The sequence below is a fragment of the Taudactylus pleione genome, unplaced genomic scaffold (genome assembly GCF_031769625.1).
Source record: "Taudactylus pleione unplaced genomic scaffold, aTauple2 ptg000512l, whole genome shotgun sequence".
NCBI classification, from domain to species: Eukaryota; Metazoa; Chordata; class Amphibia; order Anura; family Myobatrachidae; genus Taudactylus; species Taudactylus pleione.
The window spans coordinates 209,141-234,249 of record NW_028284914.1 but is presented as its reverse complement, the minus strand read 5'-3'; the positions used below and the strand labels follow the sequence as shown (position 1 = coordinate 234,249).

The window sequence follows — 25,109 nt, the reverse complement described above, 5'->3', positions numbered from 1 at the left end:
GAGAGGGGGGGGAGAGGAGAGTCATCTACAAGACATCAGGCTCTATTGCAGACACCCCTGACTGGAAAAACTGCGGTTTGACACTAAATCTCCCGCCATTGCTGATCAACACCAAAAAAATATTCAGTAAAAATGATTTGCATTGAGAATTATCGCTCCCGCATCAGCCACGCCATAGACCCCAGGCCAGTATACCCCTTACATTGCAGGGTGAAGAGGACATCCGCTCTCGAGGAAGATGATGGAGAATTACAATTTTTGGTGCAATTATCGGTGCAGAATTGCTCATCTTGTGCTAAAATATGGGACCCTAGTTGGCAGCGCTCACTAAGCAACCTCAGGGCTTACACAGGATCGGAGCGGCAACACGAATGAGGCAGCACTGATTAATGTATTTATAATTGCTACCTCAACTTTTATTATATATATATATATATATATATATATATATATATATATAGTAAATTTCTCCCAAGAAGACTCAAAACACTTTGCAGTATAGCTGAGGCAGCCATCTTGGGTGCGCTCAGATATTGCTCTCTGTAATAATTTACTTCAGGCCCTGCTCTGTTTTAGCTTCCAATCTTTATCACACAGACACACACAGACCGACCGAGGGTGAAGCAGCCATATTGGACGCGCTCAGATGTTGCTCTCTGTAATAATTTACTTCAGGCCCTGCTCAGTTGGAGCTTCCAATCTTTATCACACAGACACACACAGACCGACCGAGGGTGAAGCAGCCATATTGGGTGGGCTCAGGTGTTGCTCTAATGTAATCATTCACAATACTCCCTGTCTCATTGGAGGTTAAATTCTATTGTCCTTACCAGACAGACACGGGGACCATTTTTGCAAGCGTGGGTGGAAACTGGAGCACCTGGAGGAAATCCCCAGAAACATGGGGATGACATACAAATCACACAAAGATAAGGGCCTGGCTGGAACTGAACCGACGTCTCCGGTGCTGAGAAAACGCAATGCTCCAGTGTTGGACTAAGCTACAATCTAATATGTATTAGCTCGTCACGCAAAAAAGCTATTACCACTGTGCAGGTGATGACCACTATTGCTTAGATCAGGCCAATCAAAAGCCAGTACCCGAAAAAACAAACGTGCCCTCCCTCTGACACGTTTGTCTGGATGGCAATTGGTGGCATGCCCAGTATAGCTCTGTCTCTCACTGATGAAGACAGGGGGTTGCTAAGCAGGAGAAGGTAGGTACAAAGTCCCAGGATCCAGGCCTGCTAAAGAGGCACAGTCACGCCCCCAAACGAATGGGCTCTGTGATTCACGCGCGTGTGGCCCCACATACTCCGCGGCCAACCCCAGCTTAGTACCAAACACTTATCATGGCGGCACTGGGGGAAGAGTACAAGGACAGCAGAACCTGCTTTTGGCATGACGGTCAGGCCGTTTTGCATGCTAGTCATCTCAATTAGCATGCTATACAGCCTGATTGTACTGTGATTAACATACTCAATTAACGAAGCCTCTCGGTTACCAGGGAGTGGGACTTTTATTAAAAAAAAAATTTCTCTACAGACCATCGAAAGCCTGAAAAAGAGAACGATTTCTTGTCATTAACCATTTCATTTCAATCGTATATAATAAGGAATTTAGAATTTACACTGTTCCAGACATTAAAGGTGGCCACACACTGTCAGATATTTTGCACGATTTGCTGATTTCGACGCATCGGAATGACAAATCGTGTAAAATAGGTGCGAATCGCGAGTGTCCACTCACGATCACGATGCACGTACCAGGGGGTTGTACATCGCATCTTCAGATCTTCCCTCCTGCTGGTAAGATCTGGCAATCTCGTTAACGATGCACTGGAAATAGTTAAGGACGCACGATAGGTCGTTAGAAGATCGTTTGTCAAAATGAACACTTCATGCACGATATTGTTTGTCCACAACTGACAGGGCGCTACCGGGGAGTTCAAGGGAAATCGTTAACGACATTGCATCGTTTGCAAGTCGTTCAGTGTGTGGGCACCTTTAGTCTTGCTATCATTTTCCCTAGTCACTGAATGAAACACGAGCAGGGGACAGACTGAGAAGTCAGCCTAGTGGTCTAAAAAGGCAGGCGGCCAAAATATCTGTTGGACAAGAAATTATAAAAGCGCTCTTCTATTTTAAAAACACAGTAAAAAAAATACAAAATAAAATCATAGTCATTTCATGTGTGGGAAACCTAGAATGATCTTGAGAAGAACTGGGGGGGGCGGAGATTTTGGCACCAAGGCCCCACATTCTGTACCAGCTGTACTGTATTCTGGGTGATATAGTTCTTATATAGAAGTGAGCTAGAACTACACTGACCACGACAATACGGGACAGCAGACTGGCAGCGAGGTGGTAAAGGGGGGTAAGATTAACCAGTAAGAACCTCTTAGTCATAAGTCTGGAAAGCAAGTTAGCAAAGCAGAGATCAGGGGAGCAGATGGCAGCAGATTAACATGAACAGGATCAGCTGAATTCTGTGCTTCACACTGCCGGTGACTGGCCCGAGAGCAGGCAAGCAGGAGAGCGAAAGAACTAGGGTGTATACAGACCTCTACGGATAATGGGGGACCCCATATGGCCACTACGGTCACCGGCATTACAGGAGAATCGCTCTCTCTAGCTCATCACATCCTAACACAGACACTAGGAGGGAGAATGTAAGCAGCTGACACAGTAACAGAGGTTCCCCCCAGGGATTAAGAATCAGCACTAGAATGATGCAACCTGTGGTGCATTATTGCAGGGTCAGGCCACTTGGGACAAGGTCAGTAGAGAGAGGGGGAACCCTGGAGACAGGTACATTGCACGTCTAAGTACAGGGGCAGACAGCACAGGGGGGGAGCTAATAACATGTTATGATGCAGGGAGGCCTGGAGGCAAGATAACTACAAGTTTTGATGGGGGGGGGGGGGATCCCTGGAGCGGGTTATTCAGGGAAGGGCTGCATGGGATTAACACCATAAACGCCAAGTGGAAGAAATTCATAAAAAGACGAAGGTGACTTTTTTTTCCCTCTCTTTTAAATGAAATTTTTTTTTTTTAAATGAGGCTTATCCTGAGTCAGACACAGGTGGAAACACGGACGGAACCAACGGAAATTTCCCAACTGTACCTGCGCAGTAGAATGCAATCGCAAAAAACACGTTATAAATAAGGAAAAAAAAAATACAAGGTTACACTAGACATGAATCTCTCTCTCTCTTTTTTTTTGTTTAAACAGCAGCGTAACGGATTATAAAATATTCTAATTGGGGTTATTTGGTTTTGACACCTACGTACAGGTCGCGGCTCAAATAGCTCAATGTACCACCTGCTGCCCACTAAGGGGAATGCGCGTCATTGAAAGCATTCCAATGCCTAGTATTTCTTCAATCATTTATGGACAATGAACATTGAATACGAGACCCCGACCTTTCCCAGCTCGCATACATCCTACGTATGTAGAATCCTAACTATGGCACGCAATCGCCATAGCGGAAATCTCCCTGTGGCTGAGCCATTGCTACGCTTTACTTACGATGAACACGTGAAACCTACAAAGCTGAGCCACGTGACGAAAACACACAGATAAAGCTCTGAAAACCATCTTTCATTTACCTTCCGGACATAAAATTCTTCCTGGCGCTGAAAGGGTTAGATGCCCAAGCCTAGTAATAACACGCCTGTCAAATAATGATGTCCGTGACACAGACGCAAGCCCCCGATTCGCCCCCCACAGGTCCTGGATGGCTTCACTCTGGCCCAATTCATTTGTCACTTAAGTACGAGCAGGACGCAGGCCGCATTCTGCGCTGGTAGCACATTAATATTTCTTCCATTGGACGGGAACATAAATCTAGCTCATTGCAAAACAGCAAACACGGGAAATGCAATTTCAACAGCTGCAAAGCGGCACTAGAGGGACCCTCTCAGGAGGTCCGCGGGGGGCCGAGCTGTCACAGGGCGTTATTAAGTGGGTGACAAAGTTATTGGATTTACGTTACGTTGCTCTGACTAGCCCACGTTAGGTGTTAAAGAGACAGGTGGACAATACAGACTGTGGAATGGAATTAGACGGTGAGCTTCCTGGAGGGAAATGGTGTAACATACATATGTAAGTTGTGGGATCATAGGGGGGCGAAAGTGGATGCAGACATTTCTGGCCTCCACCACAACAGGGCGACAAAGATTAAGAGAAGCCCAGAACGAAGCCAGACACCAGCCAGGAATTTACACCTGTGCCCGCCGAGAGGCCTAGTGAGAAGAGGACATGGATACCTGGGGAGCTGGCACAACAGCTGGTAGAGCACAAACTGCAGCGGTACCTGGGGTGGCAGCATCTGTGCCCTGGCACAGCGGAGGAACAAGTTACATGTACAGATGTCAGTAATGTGATCACAGCCAGGCAGCTGACTGAGACACAGCGACAACCATATTCAGACTCTACCACTGCCAGCGTGCTGCATTAACGTGTCACTATTCAACCAATCGATACACTGAGGCAGGAGACGCGTCACCTGTTGTGCCTCAGTGATGACACCAGTTCATAGTGACTGGCCTCCATTTTCACAGACATTGGATCAGTTTACGGCATGGCCGGGCCTCAGTGCGAATCGCGAGGTGCCTTGACTAATACACGGGCCTAGAGATTTCCCCTCAGTCACATAAGTTTGCAAGCGGTGGGCGTTTGTGCAGGCCGAGGGTAGGAGTGGCCACTGACCATCAACGGTCTGATGGCAAGTGGGTTTTCACCACCAGTGGATGATCCCCGGATAGAGATGGACGGCCCCCTCTACGCGCATGGGCTCAACCATCGATGGTTTATTAAAGATGGTGAAAAACTACCGACGCACCTAGTGGAGCTGGGGTTCCTTGCAGAGTACGGGGAAGGCAGTGTTCTGGAGAACAAAGCTACAATGAGATTTCCTTTTGCAGAGTCAGAGTAATGAGATGACAAAGGGGTGTAGATGGCGCATGTTTCTGGGCTCTTTTTGATGTGCGGAGGGGTGCACGGACATTTCTACTCTGCATGACAATCAGGATTTTGCAGCGGTTCAGGGCTGGTGGTCCTCCGATCGTATCCTGTACCTTTTTATGGGACCCACCCAGCACCTTCATGTTACGTTTTCAGCAGATAAGCACAGTTCTGGGAAGACTGATTAAAAGACAGATAAGAGATAGATAAATTGGAAGGATGCATCGTGACCAGTAGTGCGCGGGAGTGACCGCTACCCAAATCGTCATACATCATTGCTCTTTAACCCCAAATGCATAGGGTCGCATTCCAATGTTCAGGTGTCCAACCTCATCCCGAAAATATGCAAAGCGATCTAAAGCAGGAAGCACCTGCGGGTCAAGCACCCGGGTCCACAAGGGAGCACGGAGATGGAATCATGTGTTATGCGACGTACGGAAAACCCTCAGCCAAAGTATTGTGCTCATTATTTCCATGGTGTGTATAAAACCATTACACCACTGACGAGCTCAGCGTCCAGTCTCTTCTACAGGATCACAAGAGTACTTCCAGCTCCCAACCCACCCAAAGCACAGCTGGAGAACCAGGTACATTACTACTGTGCAGCAAATATATTGTATACAGGAGAGCCAGTGGCAAGAATTACATTTAGTACCCAAGTAATACTCCATCAATATTCCCCACTAGAAAGGAGAGGCATTACCGTCAGAAAACCTTGTATGAAAATCTTTGTCTGGTCCAGTCGTGAATTGATTTGAACGGACAGAATTTTAGGTCGCTCAGGATGACCGCAAAGCATTTGACCAATGCGCACATTCGGCGCGGTCGCTGGCCAATAAGAGATAATACGGTCTTGTGCAACCAGCTGAACAGGATCTGCGTTGGAAGCGGATTATTATTATTAGACAGTAGTGTATGTAGAAATACAAAACTGAAACACTATTTTTACGATATTTACTATTACGGCATTTGCTTGTGTTAGACATACAAAACCATCACGTGCCTAGGAAAAGCCGAGGAAATATATGTTGTGGACGACTATAAATACAGACACGACAGAGGCTGAGGAGAGGTTAATCCACAGTCGTTTACCGTCCCAGAATAGCTCGGGGTTGCGCTCCCAGCTTCCTGGACAGTCGCTGCGAGTGGGGCTGGCAGGACTACACGATCACGTCTTTCCACAACCCCATTTAGAATTTAGAAGTTTTGTTTTGGTTTCTAAGAAACAAGGGCGGCCTACACTGTACATGTAATGTCACAAGCATCTGGAATATCCCCGGCTCGTGTACATACACAAACCGTCCGCTCTCGTAGGAAAAACAAATGTCGCAAACCACTCGGCTCGGAATGTTAAACCCAAATGACTGCAGGACAAAACGTCAGAGACTCGAGAAGTGTAACGGACACAAAACAGGGAAAATAATCCTGAAACTTTACATTAAATTTAAAAGAAAAACTTTTGGGATGTGGGACTAGTTCAACAAATCCTGGAGAGGTGCAGGTCGTCTCTCTTTAGTTGTAAACCGGCGTGTCATCAAAGTCCGCGTGCTGCCGACATTGGCTTACTCTCCCACTAGACATGTTTCCGCATGCTTCGCCGCCCAGTTACCGCTCATCTCACAGAAAGCGTGGCGCGGTCACTAGAAGCGCATTTGCCATCTCCATCTGTGTGCGTGTTCCTGATTGGGTGGGTGTGCAGTCTCCGATTTCATTGTATGGCGCACACGCAGTACGTGGACATCCGCCAAATCTGTCTGCAGGCCGACGTGCGTCCGGCTCAGCTCAGAACCTGCCCCTAAGTTCCCTCTCACAGGCGTATTGAACATTCCCCACCAACCCTGAACTGCAGAACTTAAGCCACCAGTGGGGCAATTGGATAAAGAAAAAAAAACTATTTGATGCTTTAATGGATATCGCCTGTGTGTAAATTATATTTTAAACCGCTCGAAATTGCAAAAAAATTCCAAAAAGACAGAATTTCGTGTAATCTAAAGTTATCCCAAGGAGAGAACAGTGTGGGCGGAGTGGTCCTACAGCACATCATGGGTGATGACGTTCATTAGTCACAGACGTGACTTAAAGGCAGTAATGCTCATTGTGATGGTGACAGAGAGCTCTGTAATCGGAAAGGTCAATACAATTGGCCTTTAGCCCTCTCCCTGCCACCCCTCCCCTTTAATAGTGTCCTCTGTCAGCCTCTTTAGACGGCGGACGGATAGCTCTTCTCGCTCGCTACCGACATGATAAATCTGTGCTGCGTCATCTGACGATTTATCCTCAGGTCTCTCAAAAGACGGTTTGAAAGATGCCTCCTGAAAATAGTACGGAAATGGAAAGGCGGAAACCAATCAGGGGCCGGGAACGTTGCACAATTACTCAGATCTATGCAAATTCAATGCTGCTTTACTGTCTTGTCAAGAGTCTCAATAAATATCTTCCAGACGGCGAGTGCGCAGTGCCGGCTGATGTGGGGCTCGGCACAACCGCTGCCTGCTCAGGCATTCTGGAGGCTCGGTGTCTCTTAAGCCCTCATTGGCATTCCACGGGTACGTGGAAATAAACAAAAATCAGGGCTTTTACAATCAAACGGCCTGTTTAGGCTGGAATATTGATTTCACGTTAATACTGAACACCTTGAGAGAATGCAATCTCTATAAGCACATTCGTAACGCTCTGCATTCTATGGGCAAAGTCCACAAAGCCGCCTATGAAAGTTCATCTATATTCCCCTAATTGGCTGGTTTATCCCGGTTATGTGGATCTTGTGATGGCTTAAGGCTATTCACAGAATCACGAGGACAAAAACCTACAATAGGCTCATTAACAAGCCAAAAATACCAATCAATAAGCTGCTGGTAACAGTCTCAAATATATCTGTGATTACGTTATGAGCTTGTCGAATATTTTAGATCAGGATAATCCCGGTCTGGCAGGATTCAAAGGAAAAAACAGGTCAAAGCCACACTGGTGGTTAAGATGAACCTTCTATCGAGTGTAGGACGCCATATTGTCGGGCACCATGAGACATCGCCACTTTGCTGAGGTACTCTGACAAGTTGCAAAGGGTGAAATATGCACAAGTACGGACTTTTCAAAGTAACAAGCCTGTCGCTGCATTAAATGTGTATCCGAACTCCACCGCAAACTATGGCCGAAAAACACATTATGGGATCGGAGCCAAAGACCTGTATTCAATCTTTTCAACACTTTCTGATTAAAGTAATGTTTTGACAACTAGCACTATAAATTTACAATAACGCCAAACACAAAGACAGCTTTGGTTATAACGTTAGAACATAGCCACCGGTCGCTGCGTCTCCTAGCAGGGTTAGTCATATAGGGAGGAATTCAATCATCTCTGGGTGCCCAGCAAGCGAGATTTAATTGTTCTACTGATGGGTGTGAGTAACGTGGGCGCCCTTTACTTAGCGCTCATGTCTCGCCCTAATGCCCTGGGATTAGGCCGAGTACAGTGGCTGAACCCATGCAACCGACTGGGCGCGAAGACTTTGGGCGGATTTCTGCTCGCCGCTTCGGGAGGGTGCGAGCAGAAATAATAGGCGCTCACAGCACTCATCTCCAGCAGGACAACAATTGAATAGCTCCGGTCACTTAAGTGTAAACAATTAAATTCCCCCCCATAAAGTTTTATTTTTGAAATCGGTACTGTAGATTATAGCGTTTATAATGAGGGACGGAAGACTTCCCAGCGCTGGTTAATATGGAACATTCCATCTGCAAATTAATAGCAAAATAAGACATTCCTGCCTCAGCCGCCCACTCTTCACTGAGTAAACATCATTCCTTAAATTATACATTAATACTGTAACACTTTATCCATCCCAAGGTTCTGCATCAGAGCGAGGTAACCTGTTAAAGAACTACAATCCCCAGCACAGGGCCGTAAGCTAGGGTAGTGCGGCCGGTGCCATGGCACAGGGCACCACAGGTCAGGGGGCGCTGTTTGGGCCTGTCATATTTCTGTTTATTATCATTCTCACTTGTAGCTTTCTCTTATTTCATCCCCAGCATCTCCTGGCCTCTCCTATCTCTTCCCTGGCCCTTCCCCATGAGGCCATGGCCCTCTCTCAGGTGCACTATATTATGTCCCTATTTATCCCCAGCATCTCCTGGCCTCTCCTATCTCTTCCCTGGCCCTTCCCCATGAAGCCATGGCCCTTTTTTGGGTGCATTTATGTCCCCTTTGAAAAATGAGGGGGGCACCAATGCTCTTTCTGGCACAGGGCACCAAAAAGTCTAGCTACGGCTCTGCCCCAGCATGCCATGATATAGGCATTAAAAAAATTACTTCAATTAAATCAACGTTACAGTATATTTGTTACTTTAAACAGGAGGAAAAAGGCCTAAAAAAAGAGATGAGAAAAAAAAAGGATACAAAACACAGCCGCACCATTAAATCCTAGGACAAGATGACTGATGTGCCGGTCGGGTGAGCCAGTTAAATGATAGTTTATAAGATATGTAATACAGCAGGAATAGGGTTTGGCTGTGGTTACAGAAACTAAAAAAAAAAGGGACTAAACACATAAAATGCAGGTTTTGTAAATAAGGCTCCCATTTGGAAGTGTTAATGGGCTAATTAAACAGTTTATACAGTATAAAGCCCCTCCAACAGCTAAAGTAACTATTATGGTACGGAGCCTCGTAACGCTCGCAGTTCAGCAGCGGCGCATTCCGGCAGTGACCAGATATGCAGGCTTCCAACCGGCTGACCGCACAAGCGGACAATGCATCCCCGGTATTTTTACATTTTGCCCAGAGCGGCCACAAGTTACTGGTGCCTGAAAGGACGGACAGTAGTAGTCCTGGACATTAGTCCTTTATGGTCCCTGCTAGTTCAGAGACCACGTTTGCTGCTTGCGGCATTAATATGCCTACAACTTCTTTACAAACCACCTGTCGGTGCTGCAGGAAGAACTAAATACAGGTCTTTTCTTACTATTTTACTATATCAGACGCCAAGTGTCCGTTCTCTGCTTTACGTTACCATCGCTCTGCAGTTATTAGGCCGATCATCATGACGCGGAAATAAAATCTGCCAGGCTGGGAGGAGGGGTACTCGGGCATGTGCTAGAATACAGTGTACTGACCCAGGATGAGCAAAGGGTCAGACTGGAGACGTGGTGGGCTACAGCGTCAGACAACAGCATGAGAACAGGGGATATAGGAGAGGACATGGAGGAGGGGGCCAGATCTATGAGACAGGTAAAGTGAGGGAGGAACAGGGTAGATTTAAGGCAGGTTAAGAAAGATTATAGACGAGTGTTGAGATAATAAAGAATTGGGAATACGTCTGTATTTTACAGAAGAAAAAAAAATAACTCACTTAAAATAACTTCAGAGTCACCTTTATCTGAACCCGGCCTCAATTCACCAGCAACCTTCACTCCCAGCCATAGGGGCCAGCCATCTAATCCGCTGAGATCAGACTTTTTATTAAACGATAATTCATTTTTAATTGCAGGCACCACAGAAGGCTGCGGAGTCACAGAGACGGAATCGGCGCACACCTCCCCCCCCCCCGTACTGCTACCTCCCGCTCTCCACACTCCGGAGATCATGTCTGGAGGAGAACTGCGGCCGCGTAATTAAGATGAAGAGTTTGACATGTAAGTTCATTTGTTTATCAGCGCCGGGTACTGCGGCCCTTATTATTCTATGCTTCATATGCTCCTCATTACACATTCATATTGTACAAACATAACGTGGCTGTTACACCAGCAGGCTTAGCTTTATACCTATAGCCTTCCAGCTATCAGTAGCCTGCCCTCCATGCTGGGCCTTGTAGTTCAACAACCACCAGCTACAGCACCTCCCAACTGTGTGTGTTAGAAAACTGAGTCAATTGCACGTGTGCGCGCCACCGTGGCGTGGTCATGCCTCAGAGTTGGGATGGACGTCGGAAGCCAATGGTTAGCAACCATCGATATTTCCGACTCGGCGGAAATTCTTTTTCCATCGAATAGTGGGAATTCGATGGTTGCCTGCCATCAGATGCAGCTTTCCGATGCCCATCCGATGGCTGGCTTTTTTTTTTTTCCAGCTGCGGAGACTATGCAGTGGTGCCCGCAGCGCCGCTGAAGTGCGCAAAGCTCCTGTATGACTGCTGTATAACCATCGGTATTTGCACCGGAATACCGGTCACCGATGTGGCTTTATTATTTGGCAACTGGACATCCCGCTACCTAACAACAGCCGCCACTTCTACCAGCTACGATTGTTATTCTGCAACTTTATGTATCAAGCGTTCCCAACATCTCTTAGATTGCAAGCTCTTTTGGGTCGGGCCATGTTTGCCTTCTGTTATAGGCCATTGTACATCATTTATTTGTGTTATGATCCCTTCAATGTCCAGCGCAGCGTAATATGTCAGAGCGTTGTAAATAAAGGATGACATCATCAGTTAGGGGAGACCTCGGTGACCTGTTGATTACTTGGGCTGCGTCCGCATAAATATTGGACGGGGCACAAAACGGCCGCCTCTGCAGCATACAAATGGTGGCGGCTCAAAATGCACATGAACCAAATGCACATAAACCAAAAAAAAAGAATAAAAACAATAGTCACAGAGGTTTCACCAACAATGATCTCATGTAACGGTTGGAGCACGTTCCATAAGTTGTCTACATCTGGGCCATGTTACTGCAGCCATCCAATGTTATGTAACCTAATATGCAGGTGGCTTGGAGAGGGGCCAGCTCCTCGTCTGTAAGGGGGTTTCAGACCCCAGGAGCTGGGGAATACACACATGGATGGACGTCACAGCTGCCTCCCCCGTTCCCCTCTGCTCGCTGCCTTTCTTCCCAGGCCTCCTCAACTCATCTACAGCCTGCTGAATCCTTTATTACCAACACATTTGGTCATCTGCGGACGCTGGAAGAGGCTGTCAGGGAGACGAGCGGAATAATGGCAGAGAATACAACCAGGAAATATTTCCCCGGACTGGCTACGGACACATCATTAATCACTGCTGAAATTGCAGCCTCTTTTCCCGGCAGTTCAGAAGGTCCCTTCCATGTAATGCATAGATAAGAGCGAGTCTGCTGCTGCTGCCGCCAGCAGCTCTGGGTGCAGGTAGTCTGAGTGCAGAGAGAGCGTCTTAACCCTGTCAAAACTAGAACCTCTAGCACTTTAAGCGTTAACGTGTACCTGTCACCCGGCCGTGCCTCATTCCTCAGCGACGTGACAAGTTCGTAGCCTGCGTGTTGGTCGGTCCAGCAAAATGGCTGCGGACGCTAATGGGGTCCGCTGAAAGCTCTTGTCAGTTTGCCCACTTCTGTCAAAGTTACAAGATGGTCTAGCAGGCACATGTCTACTACTACTACTGGATGGCGGAGAACATTAGGAAGATGGGCCTTTCTGCTGGCTACTACCAAAATATATAAGGATGCACCGGAAAGGAAGAGGTTAACCCCTTTCTACCCCCCCCCCCCCCCCCCTTGCACCACAAGTCTTCCTAGGAGCGAGGAGGATAAGGACGTTCAGTCGGCAAGGGCAGCTGTGTCCCCTCCAACCTTTCCCCTCCCCATAGCTGTCAGTCACCATATATTCAACCAACATCCCCAGGACAGAGTTGACCTATATATTGTGCAGTTGGGAGAGATGCAGACTGCATGAGAGGAGGAGGAGGAGGAGGAGGAGGAGGGGGTTATATATGGAAGAAGGTAACCCAGTGGCTTCAAATCTATTCTTTGTATTTCACAAATACGAACGATTGACTCGAAACCCGTCCTGTCCAATGTACATCTGCAAGATCTGGGAGAGACCCATTAGTGGACCTAGTGTAGACACGGGATATATATATATATATACAGCCAGTGCTCAGTAGCAGAACATAGGAGAGACCCATTAGTGGACCTAGTGTAGACATGGGATATATATATATATATATATATATATATATATACATATATATACACACACACACACACACACACACACACAGCCAATGCACAGCACAGAGCATTCAGTGTTTCAGTGTCTATGGTTCTTATATAGAGTCCATGTGAGTGAGCCTCTGTAGCAGACGTGCGTCTGTAGACACTACCTGGGGATCCCCCTTATGAAGACCTGCTGCGATGCCTCCAGTTCCATATAGGCACTGACATTTGAAGCTGCCACTTTATACCTGGATCATGGTCACTTTTGTTTAACTTTCACTTCCCATCACTTTGCCTGTGAGACCAGGAGGCCCATTTCTCCGAGAGCCGCTCATGAGACTTAGATGTAGAGGTGTTGCCTGTAGCAACCAATTAGATACTAGATATTACATTCCAGAAGGTGCCAGATAAATAAGTAGAATCTGATTGGTTGCTTTGGGCAACATCTCCACTTTTAAAATCCCGCACTTTAGTAAGTATTTTCTCCTTAGTGTCACCTGAACCTAGATGGAAGGGATATATCAAGGAGCGGTAATAGGAGAACGTTCCATAATATGGGCCAGTGAATTAGGGCTGCATGCAATAGACGTGCTGCACTCAGCAATTCCTTAAACGCATCACAAGGACATAGACAGGGTTCTACATGAGCCCCAGGCATTTACGGGGTTCGGCTCAACCAATCTGATGCCGAGGAGAATGGTACTTAGACAACTAAGGCCCCATAAGCAGGCTCGACACAAACATAATGACCAATAACCTCCTTGTAATTCCCTCATACACCAGAACAACCCAACAACAAATCTCCATTCTAATACATTTATATAATTATTCTGACTTCTCAGCGGATCAGTACTATGGAATATAGCGCTAAACCTCAGTTACAAGTACCCCTAATGGACGCATCGCACCTAGAAGACAGAGTAACGCGCGGCTATCGGAAAACTTATCCGGCGGATCTTACCTCGGACATGTTGACGCGGCCTTCCTGGAAGGAGCAGTCCGCTGCATTGTGGGTACACACGTGCCGGTACTTGCACCAGTGGCAGGGATAGGACCCGTTCACACAGGAGAGGCAGCTGTAGAAGGGAAAAGATAAGTGACCGATTAGTAAGCTTCCACCTGTCAACCCGACACATGCTCCGATTATATCCAAAACTAGATACCGAGGTCTTTGTTTCAGGAATTATATATCCGTTATGGGCCCACAACTACCAAATTGGGGGTGGGGCGGAGTTACGCTCTCTCAAAAATGTTGTCCCAGCATGTCTTAGCAGCCTTGGAAGAGCTAAGCATGCTGAGAGTTGTATTCTTCAGAACCTGGCCCCTGAAAACATGGGCAGAACATTCCTCTACATAGGAAATTATATGGATATAGAATATTGATTACACATTCACCAAACCAATTCCCTCGCTATTCAGATTCATGCAAAAAGCTGGTAAGTTATCAGAAATGCACATAAAATGCCCAAAACGCCACTAATCTGTCCCTAGAATAATGGGTTTAAAAAACAAAAACGTGCCATTAAATGGTTACTTTTCCTTGTTGCTATATCGAAGACGAAAAAAAAAAATAAAACGCAACAAAAATGTACTTTTAGCCAAATGCAACTTTTTTTGAAGTTTTAAACCTTTTTATCTCCCGGTCGGAGAAGCATTAGGTGCTGTTACGCTTAATGGCGATCTGAGAAGGACTGATCCGCTTGCACAGATACTGGCCAATGAAGTGGGAAAATCCAATTAAAATGCCAGTCATTCACCTTTCTCGCAAACCTGGGCAGCTTATCTTACGCTACGCTTCAGATGCCAGACGCTATGCAATCGGAATGTCAGCATAGGCCGCCTCTCGTGCTACTGCGCCCCAGACAAAGCCAGTGCCAGGTACCGGCAATTTACCTCTTGTTAAGCTTCGATGGGTGTTTTTTTTTCTTACTTCCCCTGTAAGATCACTACACTCCGCGCTGCATGTCTGTTCCAGTATTTGAATATGTAGATGCCATTAGTCATTTTAATAGAAGCGGATATAATTTTATTTACACTGGAGACTCTTTAAATGAACGGCCTTGACATTTGGTAAATGCGTTCGTTTAACTAATACGTTGTAGCTATTAGGCAAAGTAAATGGAGAGTTAATAAAAAGATGTATTTAGAGCCGGGAATGTTTTCAGTTCGGCGCAGAGTCTGTGGAAGCTCAGTGAAGCCGACACGGAAGGGGGGTGGAGGGGGTGGGCGATGCTCGCTAACCTTTACATAAATACCCTTTGAAAAAAAAAAAAATCTGAAAAAGATAAAAAGCAAAGTGCACAGTCAATGATATTTACATAGCACCCAGTAACCCATATAAACAACAAATCACCATGGCAAAATGAGGGCGTACTCTTAAACGGTACTGAGCAAATGCAGCCGCACTAGTAATCTTATTGGTTTTAATATATTCATAGTATTAAAATATGATTATTTATGATCGTATTGGATGGTAGAATACAGTCTGCGCGCAAAAGGAGGAAACATGAAGAGGACGATCAGGGACCGCAAAATACGCGATAGAGATCCAAAATTGAACAAAAAAACTTATATTTTTCGGATCTTGGACGGTAGGACTAATACAGGAGCTTAGGTAGAACCCTCTTCTAGTCATAACCCCGGCGGTCGGAATTCCGACACCAGTCAGAATCCCGGCGCCATCATCCCAACATTAAGTAGAGGGGTTAGGGGGAGGGGGGCTTGGGTTTAGGCAGTGGTGAGGGAGGTTTAGGGGTAGGATTAGGATACCAACCGACGTGTATCGGTATCCTATACCGGCGTCTGAATTCTAACCGCTGGGATTACGAGCGCCGACATCCCGTACACAACCCCTAAAAACATGATGAGAGAGTGGCATTACCAGGCCACTTAACAGTCGGCGGACATATATTAAATCAAATCTCTTGGTGAGATATAAAGTACCAACCAATCAGCTCCTGTCAGTGTACAGGTTGTGTATGAAAAATGTCAGTTAAGAGCTGATTGGTTGAAGCTTTCTCCACGCTCTCAGTTTTTTGAGGCCTAAAAAGTATCTCCACCCCAAACTACCCCCAACCCCCCCCCCCCCCCCCCCACTGAAAAGCATGGTCCACTTTGCCAATCTTGAGCATGACTGCATCATTTATTATTCATCGTGTATTTATATGGAGGCGAATGTAACATGACATTACCGTATAAGTATGTTATGACATTCTAGAAACCAGGTGAGTCTTTACAGAACGATTTGCACACTAGGGGAGAGTACAAGGGAAAGTCTTCCAGAGCAAGAGGTGGCATCTTGGCAAGGCTATCAGAGGGGAGCTGAGACCAGAGAAGACTGGAAGGAATATGCATGGAGGTGAGGCTAGAGATGCAGGGAATGGGTGAGGGCTTTATAGGTGATGGGAAGGAGTAGGAATTGTATTGTAGAAGGGTATGGATTGGCAAAGAGGGGAGGCAGCAGTGGAATTGGTGATAGGAAGATCAATCTTGCCGCAGTAAAGAAGAGATTAAAGGGGAGATAAATGCTGCACAAAATCTATAGCTTATTTTGATAAAAAAATGAATGTTTCAGTATAATGTCCCTTCAATGGGAAGGAGAGTGCATGAAATGTACTTTGTCTGCCACAAGCAAACAATGCCTTCTTCTCTGACAGGAGAGTGTCGGCCATTTGCTCACTCTAGAGGCAGCCATCTTGTGGGCTGAACCAATACTCTCCAACTCGTCATGAAGGAGTGATTTCGCCGAGGCAGGAGACACTTTGGCGCCTCAGCGGTGTCATCATTTCCTAGTGAATCGACAGTCTGACTACTGGTCAAACCCACAAATGGCAAAACTCCACGGCGCGTGATCGTCTGGCAGGTGGGCTCCCCATAACTTGCATTGCTCCAGTTCCCAAGCAGGGAGGTTTGTAGAGCGGCAAGAACTCAGCCATTAAATGCCTTTCCACTGCTCTCAATTACATTATGGATCCAAAAAGGAAAGTAGGACATAAGATCGCCGGCACGAGAGCCCTCAGCACCTCCATGTTGCTGCATAACGAGCTGTTAAGTGCAATCTGTAAATACTGCTCTTTAATAAAGCAGATTCTTGGTGCCAATTAGCATGCGTGACTGGCAACAATAATAAGCAATTAGCTCGACCACTGAAGTTCATATTCATTTGTCTACGAGGTAATGGAGTATCTCACCCATACGCAAGACCCAAACGCTTCCAAGAGTGCAGAGAAAAATCGGAGGGATCCTATTGGTCCGTTAAATGTCAACGGGACGGAGTAACGGGGCGGAATGAATCTTCAGCTCATGTTTGGGATAAACGTTATTTTTCTTCGGTGCTCGAGGCCACAGATCCTACCCCTGGCTGCGATTAACTTATTATTCTGGCTATGGCAAAATGCAAGTTCTGCTGCCGCACAAATAAATCCCTAATAGCACAGAGCAAATATATCTAAATGACCTAAAAGGCAAAACGTACAGTTTAACCACCGGTGACCACACAATGCTACAAGAAGAAAACGAAGGGCGTAACGAGACGCGTGTCCGGAGGTTGATGCGCCAAAATGTTTCGCTCTAAAAAAATGGTGAAATAAAATGAGTTCTTGATCTCTCGCTTCTAGGCCACTTTGTTTGAGGAAAATAAGCACAAAAACAATTCAATAACCTCTTCAGCTTGTCGGTGGATGATCCCCATGGACGTCACACACTCTGATCTCACAATATAAACCATTCATACATTCGGCTTTTGTGTTTCATCAGTGAGGGTCAAGTCTCGTACCCAACACAGATAGGGATCTCGGCTGAAATAGTTTACAAACCACAGGGAAATTGAATATATGCTAATTACAAGTCATCACATAACTTTCTCTTGCAACTTTGACGTTTGAACTTTGGCATAATAATCTCGCCAGCATCTTCTTTCGGACAAAAAGCGTTCTATACTCTCTATCGAGCTTGTGTTTCCTCCCAATCAGGGAGCTACGGGATAATCGCTCTCCCAGAGTCATTTGAATACTGAGGCACGCACATTGTCAGAGCACTATGAGTGCACTTGTCAATCCCAACTGGAATCAGGGAGACGACGACAGAATCTCTTCCCCGGAAGGGATGGGAACCTGCTCCTGCACAGCGCCACGCACCTTATGGCCAGCAAGGCGTACAACTCCCAGACTATTCAGAACGGTCCAAGCAAAGGCCACCTATAAAGCCTTCATAGGTGGATTAATCCATTGGGGTGGTACATCTAGCTCTGCACAACTAATACACCACATTTATTAATGGACATTGAAAAAACAAAATGTGGCAAAAAATCCATAGCATCCCGCCTGCCAATACAAAATCACATCCTTCGAACAGAGGGGGGTTGTTCAGCAGAGGACGCAAGGGCTATCGTACTTATCCGAGCCGCTTCCAAGTACGCATCATCGGATAATCTGCGATCCCATCGTCCGGCTGACTGATCCATGGGTCACGCAAACAGACCGCCACGGATGCAAGAAAGAGGCCAGGAAATCTCCATCTGCCGACGGAGATCCTGGCCTCTACCCTCCCCCCCCAACCGCGACAACACGCCTCCGTTTTGGGAACTGGAGACAGTCGCTGCCCCCCTCCACGCTCACTAACGGCAGCAGACTGTCAATCACTGACAGTCTGCTGCTGCTCTGCGTGCGATTACGCAGGAACCGTTCTGAACATGAACAGATTCCCGACTATCGGGAAGCACATCTGCGTCTTCTGCTGAATCACCCCCAAAGCCCCAATTAGTATCTACATTGTTGTTCGAAAAAAAACAGCTTTGCAACCAATGTGGCCGGATATGTGGCCGAGGTGGAAGTTCGGTGACCTGGATGGGAAAATTGAGCACAATCAATAGATGGATTATAAAAAGATCACAGAGCTCAATCAGCCTAAAGCAACACATAGCAGCCGATTCAATGAATTGCCAGATCCCGCTTGTGCGCCCAATTCCGTACATAAAAACAAGACTTATTTATGCAGGGTATATTACAATAAATATCCCGCGGAGACACGCCGGGACCCCACAGATGCAGTTACCAGCTGAATGGATTTTCCAACATCCCGTACAAAGTCCGACAGATCCTGAAAAACTTTGATCGGGCAAATATGATTGTTTTTGGGCATAAGCAGCCACGATGGGACAGTTTTGTTTATAGCGAATCCTTTTAGACAACCAGATCTGCCTGTGTGTGGGCAGTAACCGCCCAATCGCCATCATTACGCTAGAGCAAACTGGCCATACAACGCAACCCTCATTTTTACTATTGCCGGAGAGCAAGAACATTTCAAAGGCGCGTGATGTCACAGCAGAGGGAACAGTCTGTACAAAGATAGCCATATGACCATTCATGCCCTTATGTTATCAATAATAGCGCCATCAGCAAACGGCAGCAATACAAGCCCACCGTAATGACTATTCCCATTTGAGCCTCACCTGAAATCCTAAATAAAAAATTCCAGAGATAGGCAGAAAGTACATTAATATACACATCACCGCCCGGTTTGCAGTTGCGCAGAGAAATGATGAGATGCGGATAGGACAGCAGACGAATCACGTCAAATCAGCCATAGATTCTTTAAATGAAAGAGAACATGTATTTATCTAAGAAGCTATGCAGACTGGGAAGGAGAAACCTTGTATTCTCTAGAGCGGCAAAAAAAGAGAAGTACAGCCTGAAACTTTGTAAACAGCCAGAAATTATTTAAAGACGGAATATGCATTACAGACGTACACAGAGATCTGCATTTTAAATTCAAGAGATTTCTCTTTTCCAATTCCCTCTCCGAGTTACACTTTAATATGTCAAGGTAGGACAGTCTCTGCGGAGAGCCGTACCGAAGCCCGAAGTTCTCCCTTCCAGCGAGACATGCGACAGCCGACATTCAAAAGCCATTAAATATAAATTTGCGTTACGCAAAAGACACAGTTAAAAAAATATACACACACACACAGACAACCACATTGACGAAATATTTAATTAAGCCGCTTGCAAGAAAGAAATTCATTTCCACATCCTCGCAAAATCTCTCCCCTCGTTTCAAAATGAAAAGCCTTTAGTTTTACCTACAAACATGTTAATTGGCGTGCTCTTTATGCAAATTTATGCAGTTTGATTTCAGCGACGGATATTAATTTAAAGGCTGCGCCGAGCCGTCGCTCTCTGGTGAGTTAGGAAGGTGCGTGAGGGAGGACTGATCGGCTGAACTCTTAGATTGCGGTTAAACTCGATGGTGCCAAAAGGTTTAAAAGGAGCATTTATTTACTGTACTCCTGCAGCACATTCTCCTGGGCAAAAGTTCTAGGAGCTAAAATCAGTTTAGAATAGCCATTTTCTGCCAACACCACAGGCAGCAATTCTGCGACAACGCGTTTGTATAATGGTACCTTGTGGACGGCGTCATTATAAAAAAAAAAAAAAAAATTTATATCCTTGCAGTTTAAGGTAGGTGGCTATGATCAGCTATTCTGTAACTAGATTAGCCTCAAATATTTATTATTCTACAGCCTAATTCAGCTTTGTGCCCCTGGGAAGTTGCTACGGTCGCACAACCCCAGTTATGGCGTTAATGCAATCTGCACGTGTAATCATTTTTAACAGTAGAGGTGTCATGACATACTGTACATTTTAGTTTATATTAAATATATAAAAATATTCAAATCAATCACCACTTATTCATTTTATTCTCGCCATTACAGCTACTTGGTGTAGCTGTAACCGCTGGCTAAGACTTCCCCCTGGACAATACCAGACTCCTGGAACGTTCCCCTCTATATTTCTGACTTTTAGGAATCGCTCTTCTATACAAGGAATCAGTTTCCAGGAGATAACATTTAGCAGCTGAGCCACTCCTTGCAATTGTGAAATGCGTCCGGTTACCTTTACCGTAACGAGATCTATTCACGACTATAATTTACCACCTCCCGATGCATATACACCCACGCTCCTCCACAGCCTAAGATATGACGCGGTGCAGCGGTAGAAACCGCAAAACACTATTGTTTGTATAAATGATGACGTCATAGAGTTCCGCAGGCCGCGCAATTTTAGGACATTAAAAATAAAACTGTTGTGGCTCTTTAATCAGAGCTGGGTGGACAGGAGATGGCCTACTACATGGGGAACAGCAGGAAAAGTGTCTGCAGGCCACAAAGTGTTAACAAAAAGCAAAAGGGCCCTTTCACAGCATCCCGGGGGCCCATAATGCCAGAGACTGATCCTGAAGCAGCCCAGCTTAAAGGAAGACAGATTTACATAAGTAATATAGGTTCTATCAAACGTTACACTACAAAACAGCCTGCTGACTCCTGCAGACAGATACGCCTGCAGCTAACATTTCCTTTACAAGACTCATCCAAAGTCAGCCGGATTGGGAGAAGTTTCCATTAGCAAATCCCTAATAAAGGAGCCAGCAGAAAGGAAGATGACACACGGAACATACATGTTTATAAAGTAACAGCTGTACAGATGGGCTCACTCAGGAGGGTCCCCCGGAGCTACCCCAGTGCCCTTTTCTCTAAACACCATCCAGGCACGTTCCATTACACCATAAATGGGCACTGAGGATGCAGCACGGGCTGTGCCTGTCTGCCATAGGGCGCATGAAAAGCACATCCTATGGAATACGGATGATTTGTTCTCGCTATAAGGACTTCAATGCTGGAATGTGCCCCTAAGCAGATGTAAGAGGCATAATGGAGGTTTTCTACCACTTCATGCCAATGTCCATTAAAAAGTGTAATAAAAGAACGCTCAGTATTATGTCACATGTCCTAGACCCTGCCTAGTGTTATTCTTATAATAAATACATTTCTGAGGTCTGGTTTGACATACCATCTCTCCGAGACGTTTCAGTAGAAATTAATGTTTTGTAATGGAAAACTAGCTTGCTACTGTTTTTTCATTCATTTTTGCAGCTAGGGGTCACTGTTTCCTTTCTGTATTGTCGATTAGCAAAATTTCCACGGACAAATTGCTGAACAAACCTCAGGAGTAATGATGCATACACTCGGTCAGATCTGTCAGATGAACGACTGAACCATTTTTACCAACGATTTGAACGATTTAAACGGCTTCAGACAGTATTAAAATGAATGAAATCGTCAAAATCTGACTGCAAACACAGACGATGTCAGATATCGTTGTCGGACATGCGGGAACGCGCATCTTTCATCGTTGCAGGCCCACATGTCAGATTTTCTTTCAGATATGAACGATTTTTTAAATCGTTATCGTTCAGGTCAGACACAAAATCTGTGTGTATGCTCCATTACACAGCCAGTGTGCCTTATAGGGATGTAGTCAGCATTCTGGAGGTCGGCACCCAACGGGTGACTGCCGACATCCCAACGGTAAACATTAGGGTTGGGGAATAGGGGGGGGGGAGGGTTATGGTTAGGCTGCGGAAAAGGTGGGTTAGGGTTAGTGAGTGTGTTAGAGGATAGGATACTTATCTAATCCTGTCGGGATGTCACTGTCTGTGTTCAGACAACCGGCATCCTGACAGCCCCCAATCCTGAATATATCCTATTGAGGCTTTTTAGGAGAGTCCCCTCGCTCCTAAATAAGACTGACCAGCTCATGACTTCTACACTCAATAACTCCCAATACAGCTTTTTGTTAATCTAATTACATGTAGCTAGGCCTAAGTGATGCCCAAATGTCTTGCTGGATGCGATGGAGAACCTACAAAAGCAAATACCTGGCAGCTCTCTCCCCTCCTCCCATGCGCCATATATGATGGCGGAGAATTCAAACTTTATTTGCGCTAATAATATTTGCTGCTTGTCCAGGACGCACATCCGGTGCTGTGGAATGGACCATCGCGCTGACCGCTCAGCGCCCTCGCCATTGCGTATGATGTGACAGCGAGTACTCACAACGGGGCCTTCCAGCTGCTGTGAAACCCCATATCCCACCACGTCCTGCCATAGTTTTAGCATGCCGCAAACTGTGGCAGGGTATGCTGGGATCTGTAGTTCCACAGCAGCTGGAGGCTTCGCTTGTCAAATACCCCTAGTGTACCGGATTCCCCGTCTATGACAGCCAGCAAGGGCAGGTCAGCCGTCATAAATCACTACTGGTCCTGGAAGCTGAAGAGGGTAGGAGCTTGTGCGGCTTTATTAGGAAACCTTGTTCGTGAGTTTTTGGAGAATACGGAACAAAAAGATTGTGAAGGCGGCTGTAACGGGAAAACAAATACAGGATAAAACACTTACGACTGATGGACGCTGCAGTTGTAGAAAACAAAATCCACGCTGGCAAACTTCTTCCAGGTTTCTTTGGACTTCAGGTAAAGTTTGACGACTCTCTTGTCCCCTGGAAGACAAATGGTACCGATCACATATATTCTACATTACGGACATCAGCAATTTCGTCAGCGGGATGGAACAGCGCGGTAAGTAGCGCAGGCAGCAATTCTCTAGGATAATTCAATATTCACAAGAACGCAACCTATCAGCGCGCTAGGAAGCTGTGACATCACCAAGGCTATAGTGATGTCATTAGATCCTAGTAAAAATGACAGGCTGCATTCACGTCTATTGACAATATGGCGGTCTCATCGGCATCAGTGGTTCCTAACGCAAGTGCTGCTCACAAGTGGGGGCTGTAAAACCATGTGTTTAACAAGACAAAATGACGTTTGGGAACAAAAAGGAGGACATCCTAATTACATGATGCCAATGATAAATGTCTCAGGAGTCAGTGTTTTTATACCCTCCCTGTCATGGCGGCATCTCGCGGCCCATTGCACTCCCTGCCGTGAATTTCTCCGCACAGAGAATTATGGCACAATGGTTAAACTGGGGAGTGAGCAGAAGGATTCAGAATGAGGTGGGGGGTATACGTACTGGGAAACAGAAGAGGCTTCTGTTCTCAAACAAAAAAAAAACGGCTCTTTAAAACAGAATTGAAGGAGAGAGTGTAAGAGCTGAGTAGGCGTTTTCTGCCAGACTGGGGTCTATTGTTGTGCAACTGAAGCAGCTATATATGAATTTGGAACTAAGGCAGCAAACAGATCAGCCCTCCCTTCCCCGGCCCGAGAGGCACTGACGCCTGTGGTTACACAAGCTGCGTCATGCCCAAAACCTGTCCCTCCTCCGATGGGCGAGCTTCGCACTGCAATGGACTACGTCCTCCCACGTACCGGAAAGCTGCCCTTCATTTGCATTGTGAGTAAATTTAAGAAGAAGTGCCAATGTTTTTAAACTGTTCGATGAATAGGCCACAAAAGGTAAAAGGCACTAAACTGCAGGTCGTAGTTAAGGATCACCTATGCCTTGTATACAGTGGAAGCAGCCATTTTGCAGACAAATTCAAGAGACCGTAGCCTATCAATTCATTGGGAGAAACCGCATTTATAAATGTGGCGAGCAGAATGGCGAATCTGGGAGCGCAGCAAAAGGAATGGTTGATGTGTCCAGGCTGCATTCTCACCGCCGTCACAGAGAGTACTACAAAATGTACCCCCCCTACCCTTTCCTCCATAATCAAACATTTATACAGGTAACTCTCTGATAATATTCCAAGGACTTAATCCGGCAGAGACTCGACACTGTCTACTAGAGGTTTCTGCAGAGACAGCAGAGTCTGGCTGCGGCCTTGTCCATGTGAGGCTGCCACAGCTGCTCACGTGACCCTCGGTTTTTGTGCGGTAACCCCAGCTGGGGACGAGCACCCCTGGAAGGTCCGGGGCGAGCTTACCCTGGCCTCGTGTGATGGGGATCACGTCCCTGGCGGAGGGAGAGCTGCAGTAGATCTTCCCTTCCTCGATGTGTCCTTCCATTTCTGTGAAATCCTCGAACGAGCAGTTCACCCCAGCGGAGAGGTCAGGGACATTCCAGGCTTGTAAAACCATCTGCAATGCATATAAATGAGCCTCCAAATAATATAGTAGCAGAATGGGGTTTATTTTTTATTTTTTTTCAACGTTTTAATCATGGAGAAAACTTTTTTTCTTTTCTATCATTCTGAAATGTAAATCTCACACTCTGTAGTTTGGGGAGGAACGTACCAGACTGCAGACACATTAGGTCGTCAGAGAAACAGAGAGAGAAATGTAAAGAGACAGCCTTTGCTATGGGGATAAACCAGACGGGATGAGCGCAGCACAGGGGTCAGACGGTTCCCTCGTACGCTTATTGCACGGGCTTTTTTCACTTTATGTGACATCTTTTGGGCAATCGATGATCCACCCTGAACCCTGGGTGATTTGGGGTGCCGGGTG

General features: G+C 46.1%; 1 protein-coding gene across 7 annotated transcripts in view; it reads right to left on the bottom strand.

Annotated features, from left to right (window-relative positions):
* PLXNA1 (plexin A1) overlaps positions 1-25,109 on the bottom strand; it is a 312,844-nt gene that overhangs the window by 99,773 nt on the left and 187,962 nt on the right. For all 7 annotated transcript variants that reach the window (XM_088450221.1, XM_088450220.1, XM_088450216.1 and 4 more), the window contains exons 7-9: positions 24,587-24,740; positions 23,101-23,200; positions 13,831-13,945 (exon numbers count right to left, since the gene is read on the bottom strand). In XM_088450221.1, the coding sequence (XP_088306347.1) occupies positions 13,831-13,945; positions 23,101-23,200; positions 24,587-24,740 (369 nt within the window). The remainder of the gene's footprint in view (positions 1-13,830; positions 13,946-23,100; positions 23,201-24,586; positions 24,741-25,109) is intronic.